The 8,125-nt window shown below is 41.8% G+C and overlaps 3 protein-coding genes across 3 annotated transcripts; 2 read left to right on the top strand and 1 right to left on the bottom strand.

The window, feature by feature from the left end:
• Window positions 1–574: 574 nt before the first annotated feature.
• On the top strand, window positions 575–2,947 carry GGI43DRAFT_401264 (bZIP transcription factor; the record flags this gene model as incomplete). Its single annotated transcript, XM_083205551.1, has 4 exons — window positions 575–1,347; window positions 1,401–1,880; window positions 1,934–2,583; window positions 2,650–2,947. Coding segments are annotated over exons 1-4 (1,451 nt in total), but the record flags the coding sequence as incomplete, so codon positions are not given.
• A 1,432-nt stretch (window positions 2,948–4,379) lies between these two features.
• GGI43DRAFT_382381 (thiolase-like protein) lies at window positions 4,380–4,840 on the bottom strand (the record flags this gene model as incomplete). The annotated part of the gene is made up of 2 exons (XM_083203240.1): window positions 4,380–4,666; window positions 4,723–4,840. The coding sequence occupies 2 exons, from the start codon at window positions 4,838–4,840 to the stop codon at window positions 4,380–4,382; spliced, it is 405 nt and encodes a 134-aa protein (XP_083062157.1).
• Window positions 4,841–5,871: 1,031 nt separating this feature from the next.
• Window positions 5,872–8,081, top strand: GGI43DRAFT_333142 (uncharacterized protein). The gene is made up of 5 exons (XM_083202000.1): window positions 5,872–6,287; window positions 6,342–6,722; window positions 6,778–7,026; window positions 7,074–7,562; window positions 7,612–8,081. The coding sequence occupies exons 1-5, from the start codon at window positions 5,991–5,993 to the stop codon at window positions 7,999–8,001; spliced, it is 1,806 nt and encodes a 601-aa protein (XP_083062156.1). The 5' UTR covers window positions 5,872–5,990; the 3' UTR covers window positions 8,002–8,081.
• The last annotated feature ends 44 nt before the right edge of the window (window positions 8,082–8,125 follow it).

Here is an 8,125-nt window from a genome sequence, read left to right as displayed (position 1 = left end):
TCAGCAGGGCTGTAAATGAAGTACTAACTTTTTAGTAAGGAATATTAGCTACAGTTTTGAAGTTCCGGGGGTGAAGTGTAATAATAGAATGGATCTCTTATGATAATATCAAGTCAATACATAAAACGTATTGCTACCAAGTATATACTGTATTTATGTTACGACCTGGTTCAGCGTAATAGATAGAATCACTTATTCCGTTACACTAATTGCTGCAATAGTGAGTATTGGTCATGTTTGGCTTAAGGATATGACAGGTGGTTGCAATTTAATATAAAAATAAGAAATTATTAAATATGTAATAGATTTTAGCTGTCTAGCTAGGAATTCTTTTAAAAAAAGGGGTTTTAATAAAACTAGTATTATTATATATAAAAGAGTAATAGGTTTATTTGAATAAATAAAAACTAAAAAAAAAAAAAAAAATGTATATATAAAATTTATATATATTTTAAATTATAATGTAACTATAATAAATAAGCTGGCTCTTTTTATTAATTATATAATTTTGTAATACGCGACTTGTTATTAACTTTGTTAATCTGTTACTAGTATAAACCCAGCAATTAGCTAAGTTTAACCCCTGAGAATTACAAAGTAACTACTACTTGCTGGGGTTAGTGCAGTCGCATTGATCCGTCGGTATTTCGGCACGCAGCGCTCTCGAAGTCCGCGACGAGGGCTGGTGATTCGCTGATCAAGCCGGCGGTCAATTTAGTTCAAACGCTTGGTCCAGTGCTTAATGGTTAAACAAATGTCTATCGTCCTCCGATGAAGTATATCACCCCCGAATTCTGTTTGCTAATTCCACTGTTATATTAGCAACCTTGCCGCCCAGTGGGGCAGAGTTTTTACATATTCACACACTCCTGCAGAATCATGATCTTACCACTACTCAACGACAGGCCCTTTCTTGTTGGGCAGCGTACCAAGTATTTCTCCTCTCCTTCCTAATTAAATGATTACTATTCCTTCTGGCGGGCGTAGATCGAAGCAAAGAGAACCCACCTTTTATTGACATGTGTTATGGAATAAAATTCGAAACTGAGAGTATGGAAGGACGATGCATGAGCTACTGGTTTCACATAATATTTCGCTAGTCTTCTAGAGATCTCGTTTATGTTGTCATAATTTTCTCATTATTACTCTACGGATCTGCATTCGCATTTTAATCTTCATTAGCCACCACAACCATGCAGTCTACACACCCATCCATAATGCCAAACGATAGCAGACAGTATTCACTGCTGCATGATAGTGCCTACGGTAATAAAGAAGATTGGTCTGCGACTAAAGATCCTAAGGAAAAGAAGAGGATGCAGAACAGAATTGCCCAGAGGGGTTATCGTAAATATGTCTGTTCGTAGAAACTGCGGAGGGAATTACTAACTAAGGCTTAGGTAAACGTCTAAAAGCACGCCTAGAGACACTCCAATCAAAAGTTGACCACCACGAGCGAATGGAATTGCAATTTGTCAGGGAAGATGGCAATGCGTCTAAGAATGGAGTTCTCAATACAAGAAACAACCATGCTCCAACACTGGTTACGACAGTAGAGCCTTTAAAATCGAAATTACCACAACAATCACCGCGATTACATCTGGTACAACCAAATTATTATGCAGACACTTCAGATGAAAATAGCAGAAATATCTTTGATCCACGTACTATGGCGGTTTTAAATAACCAGACATCTGCTCAGTCATTACCTCGCCCTCTTCAACTACTCCCCGATCAAACAGACACACAAAGAAATGTGCCGGAGAAACTATTCCTAGACTATGCACGCATAGCAAAATCTACGGAAGAAAAGCTGGATAGCGAACAAGAAGATACAGCATGCTTGAATATTGAACTTCAGAGAGAAGACGTACCAACAGGCAAGTTACTGGAATACCTTATTTTATGTGACAGTAAATTAACAAGGAGGCAGATCTACGTTCAGTTGGTCGAGCAGAGCAAACCGCCCACTCACACTTATTCACGCCTGAAGGTAGCGGAAGTATGGAATTTGATTTCAACCATCCTCCTGATGTCTGGAAAAACGTCATGTTCACACCAACATCACCCCACACAACACATTCATTCGAATCGCTGAGCTCAGCCAGGCAACATAATACATCAGCTACCGCTAATAAGACAAATACCAGAGGCAGTGCTTCTCCTTCAGATATCTCGGCGGACAATACATCACTAGACGAAAACTTGTTATTTATCCTTGAATGTGCCGACAGTTTAGGGTTTGATAACTTTGATTCGCTAGTAACAACATACTATAACGAGAGATTTTACGAATCATCGCTATTAGCTAGTGAACAACGACTAAGTCGCAATAGAAGACTACCAAAAGTGCTTGCAGAGATTTTTCATGCGGCGGGCAATTGGAGTGACTTGGAACAACGAGGATTGAGAGAGGAAATATTAAATCAGACGGAGTCCATGTTAATCCTTGAGGGTAATGGTGCATTTGATACATTACAAGCCAGTATTAATCACCTTCTTCTTCTTAACGCTCAAAGCGAAGTTAATTCAACGTCTACCACGCAGACTATATTGGGTGTAAAGAGAACAATTCGAAATCAGGTATTAAATAACTTGAACATGGCATCTACGGTTATGTGGTTTAAGACCGTTACTAATATAGTGCAGGTTCCAAATCTCTGGTCTTTAATGTTGGCTCTAGCGAGTGAAAATCGTGCCTTGCGAAAGGAAGATCGCTCTAATACTGTTCTGGCAGTTATTATTTTATTGGAATGCTCAGGATATATGCCCATCGACCAGCTGCATAAGCTACTTGGCATGTGTTTAATAAATAAATAAGGGAATTGGCATACCGGAATGACACTTTTAATACATGACTTTACACTAGACTTGAAGCGAGGGAACTGAAAATCAAATTGTAATATAGCTCGTATTTAGATATCTCCATGAGAATTAAGACACCTCCAGGCTGAAGGAGTTCTTTAATACCATCTAATGTTCTCCAAATCGATTTGGTGACATGCACAATGTCGCAAGCAAGCACCAAGTCCTAGGCCCCAACTTCAAAACCTTGAGAAGCTGCGTCTTTTTCAGTATAAAAGATCCTGTAGTTTGTAATATCTGAAAATTTTGATAATTTCAATTTAGCAGCTCAACGAAGCCACGTGGAATATCAGTGAAGTCATATTTTGATGCAAGATTTCTGTCGTTAGAACCGAGAGCCTCTAGAAGTGACTCAGTGGCACCACTTGTACCTACACCTACCTCAAGCGCCTTAATGTCTGAGTTCGGAAGGTAGAACTTTTGAATATATTTGCCCATTTACCTATAATATTGCAGGCAACGCTCGTCAGTGTAAAGTCTCGACAGTAGACAGTCTCTGTTCAGTAAATCTAAAAGCTCCACTTCTCTTTTAAGGATATAGGCCAGATTAACCCCGATTTGGTTGATGGCGTCACCAGCAGGGCATAGAATAGCACTGATATCGGATTCAGACATAAAGGGTAGCTCGTGTACATCGTGTTCATGATCTGCCATCCAACCATACCGTTGCCGATGGTACTTTTCAATCACATGCTCCAGGGCGATCTCTTCTACTGCTCTTCGGATGTGTGACAACACAAGCACGTTCATTATACTGTTTTTTCCAGCAACTGACCCAAGAGAAATGGACAGCCAGCAAAAATCATAAAGCGGTTTGGGGGTCATTTCTTGGCAATAAGTTACCCACCCGATAGAGTGGGCAAGCTCGCGAGTATTAGAGTTAAGAGTAAAATCCCCTGGTAACTTCGTGGCAGACACGACCCCAGCCCGCAACATAACTTGATCTGTATCAGTCAGTTTAAGAGTAACTACTACATCAAAAGCAAACGGGTCATCTGTCCTAGTTACATCACATGCCAGGTGGCAAATCATGAGATGCTTATTGCCACGATAAGATCACGACAGTGTTCGCTTCAGCTTTGATCCGATGCTACTGTATGGATCCAAAATTCCACTCATGAGTTCGAGGAATTGCGTGCTGTTCGCGGTTTTAGCCAGAGCGAGAGGCAGATTTCTTGCTCTTTCATATCTTCGGTAATAATGACCGCCTTTCCAGAGCTCACGTTGTGAAATTCATAGCCTGTGATAATTAGGGCTCTAGGAGTTAAAGTTGCATGCTAGTTGATGGTGTTTAAATGCCTAGAGGTATCTATAATAATATGAGTATTGGTACCGCCATACCCGAAGCTGTTGCATATTATAAAACTTAGGCGCCAGTTTATTTCACTGGTGGATATCAATTACTAGATGACAAACCTATTGATAATACTCGGTTACGTTCTTTAGGCTCAAGTTTCTGGGGTACCTGACCATAATGCTAATTAAGCAGTTGAGGTCCATTTTGGAAGAGGCGTCTATACCCACATATTCCAATCATTAAGAAGGATCTTAGGATTGGCTTTCTGGAAGTTGACTAGGAGAGATATCATGTTATTCTCGAGCATAAAGACGGCTTTAATCAGGTCTGCTAACCCTATTGCGCCTTCGGTGTGGCCAATATTCCCTTTGATGGGCCTGATGGGAAGCTTTTCGGCTTCTGCTTGAGGTGAAAGTGCTGCGGCGATAGTCTCAAACTCGATAGGATTACCGACAGCTGTTTCTGTGCCGTGAGCTTCGACGTAGTTGGCACGTATCTGAAGACCTGTATCGTATCAATATATGCCTTACGGATGGCTTTCTCTACCCCAACTTAAAAACCCAGTTGCAAGATTTTTCCATAATTTTTGAAGATCCAAGGCCCTGCCAGGATATCTAAAGCCAAGCTAGATAATGGCAATCGGCTCAAGGGGGCCAGCGTAGGCCTCATTAGACGCATTGTTTACGCTAGATCATGTCGCAAGTTCGCTTTTAGCAAGTTCATATTCTCCATTTTGGATGAGGGCTGCTGAAGAAGTACCGTTTGATCCACATAGGCGAATGCCGCGAAATGACACCGCTGTTTGGCGAGTAGGTGAATACAGCCCAGACGCAATGCGATTCTCCGAAAATCACGGATAGTGCTTCACTAGTAGAAAATATGGTTCGCGTTTGGCAGATACAGAATCTAACTGAGCGAGAGGGAAAATTTTTGTGATCAATGTAATAGGAACTTCAGTAATGTGAATATTGTTACTCCTCCAGACTTATATAATGCCCACTAGATGCGAGCGGGTTCGTTTTAACATATTAAATGGTTGAATTATTGACTACATGGTATAAGAGTTATGATCATAATTTAGATTAGTTAAGTTTTTTTTTAGAACCAAGGACTACCTTACAGTAGGCTCGCTATTAATGGGGTGTTGGCCTTGTTCGTAATTGTTTGTTGAGACAAGGGCTTTCCCCACGTAATACAGCTAAACCTAGTCCGATTCGATAATGCTACTTTTCTAGCCAGATTAAGCCCTTTGACCAGGCGTTGGCTGACGTGAAGCGGTACCCAGTAGGTGAAGTGGTGGATTTCTCTAAAGCCTAGGGACACCACAGACCTGGATATAATAGGAAACAAGCCATTGTGCATTGTAGAGATTATTATTTTAAGATAAATATGTATATATTCAATGATTTAGATATACCAACAAATTCTGAGATATTTGTCGGCCATCGCCCCAATAAATCTATCTACCTGTTAATAAATAAGCTGCGTTACAGTGTTGCTAAGTTATGTAGAAAGTTGTGGAGAAAACACACGTGAAGTGCCTCTAGGGTCTCACAAAGCGATAATACATGTACGTAAGCCCAGAAATGAGTTATTGATATGCCGTACGAGCCCTCAGCTGACTCATATTACAGGCATTTGCAGTGTTGATCCGGTTAAAATCCAGTACCCAGCGTTTTACACAAGACTCATTCCTGATGGCGTTTCTAGGGCGGTCTTAGGTCGCGTTAATAGGCACGCACATCTAAAAATCTTAAATAAGAATTAACAACCACGACGCAAAGTTCTTGCTCACTTCAATTATAGGCTAGGCTTCGATCGCTTGAAAATGGGGTCTCAAACATACTTCACGTCTCCTTCATATATCCCAAAGCTTCCATTTCCGCCTCCTGATTCAACCCCTGTCCACGAAGTTTTATTCGGGAACGACAATAGCTATGGACGCTACCCAATATCTTCATCCAAGCCACCTTTTACATGTGGGATCAGCGAAAAGTCGTATTCAGTCACGGAGGTAGCGTCCAGAATCGAGGCTCTGGCTCGAGCACTTGCAGCACGACTCAGTTGGTGCGTGAATGAAGGAGATGAATTAAGCAAGGTCGTGAGCATATTCAGTCTAAATAGCGTAAATCCAACCCATGTTCCCGAAGTAAGACGTACCATTGACGTGGCTTTCTAGATCGATACATGCACAGTCGCCTGGGCTACGCATCGTGTTAATGGTGTCGCCAACAACCTCAGTGCGAGTTTTACAGCTTTTGAACTGGCTCATCAACTGAGGAGCGTAAATGCCAAAGCATTATTCACATGTATACCATTGATCGACATCGCTCTTCAGTCTGCAGCCGAAGTTGGAATCCCAAGAGACCGCGTATTCCTTCTTGACGTCCCTGTTGGGACGTCGGAAGGTGCAGCTGTAGCCCCAGAACTTACGACAGTGGATGATCTCATCCGTGAGGGTAATACACTGCTCCCTATAGAGAAACTACAATGGACAAAGGGACAAGGTTCCCGCCAGACGGCGTTTCTCAGCTGTTCAAGCGGCACTTCAGGTCTACCTGTAAGCCTTCACTTCATCATGAAACGATATAAGAGCTCACCATCAATTCAACTAGAAAATTGTCAAAATCTCGCACTGCAATGTCCTTGCCATGCTTCTTCAAGCATATACCTTTGAGAGCGTCTATAAAAGCGTGGAACCAGACATGTCACTTGGAGTGCTTCCTATAAGCCATAATTATGGATTGATTGTAGTTTCTCACTTTAGCATTTACAGAGGTGACGGCGTTGTCCTATTACCTGACTTTGATCTTAATACCACTCTGAGAGTAATCGAAGAGTATCGCATTCAACGGCTTTGGATGGTGAGTAAGCTTATGTCATCAAACAAACTGGGCTAATTTATGACCAGGTCCCTGCCATGATCGGAGCCATGTTAAAGGCGACTGCACTCGTCAAAAACTATGACATAAGCTGTATTAAAACTGTGGTTGTCGGAGCATCTAATCTCACAAAGGAAGTTGCAACTCAATTCGTTGATCTTGTTCAGGGATGTACCCTTATTCAGGGATATGGATTAACTGAGACCACGGTGGCAGTCACTTTCGAAAATCCTCTTGATATCATGTTCGGCTCATGTGGCCATCTGTTCTCAGGGTGCGACGCTCGTCTTATTGATCCAGATGGTAAAGATGTCATGGATTATGACCATCCTGGCGAACTATTGATCCGTGGCCCGACAAATATGATGGGATATCACAACAATAAAATTGCAACCGAGGAAATGCTCATTGGAGAGGGTTGGCTTAAAACAGGAGATTTGGCTATGTTCAAGAAAAGTCCCAATGGGCATGATCACCTTTTCCTCCTGGATCGTGTCAAAGAGTTGATCAAAGTCCGCGTAAGTAATAGATGCTCTGTATTGAATCTTAATTCTAATCAAAATTTAGGGCCTGCAAGTATCTCCAACCGAGCTGGAAAGCTTTCTTCTAAGCAACCCGAAGATCGCCGACGTCGCAATCGTACCTGTCCCGGATGAGGCTGCTGGAGAGCTTCCGATGGCATTCATCGTTAAGTCTGCAGCTGCCGAGAGCCAAGATGAAAATGCCCTGAAAGATGAATTTCGTTCGTTAATAAGCGAAACATTTTCCAAGCATAAACATCTTGCTGGTGGTATTGAGTTTGTTAAACACCTACCAAAATCACCAACGGGAAAGACTAAGAGAAAGATCGTGAAAGAGTGGGCCGCCACTGCTGCTGCTGCTGCGGCTGCTGCTGTGGAGGCAGCCAGGCGGTTGGAGAAGCCCATAGTTACGGTTGAAGTTTTCGACTTTGATTAAGGGCTGAGATCTGTGAATTAAAAAAAAAAAAAAAACTTCTATGAAAACTGATATTACATTAAACCATATCGTACAACAGCAGAGATATATTTAAGGCCTACTTACTTAGACTGTGGCCTCACAT

Source organism: Trichoderma evansii (genome assembly GCF_050947405.1).
Source record: "Trichoderma evansii strain SZMC 28006 chromosome Unknown GGI43scaffold_6, whole genome shotgun sequence".
In the NCBI taxonomy this organism is placed as follows: Eukaryota; Fungi; Ascomycota; class Sordariomycetes; order Hypocreales; family Hypocreaceae; genus Trichoderma; species Trichoderma evansii.
Note: the sequence above shows the minus strand (reverse complement) of the source record. Positions and strands in the feature narration are given on the sequence as shown.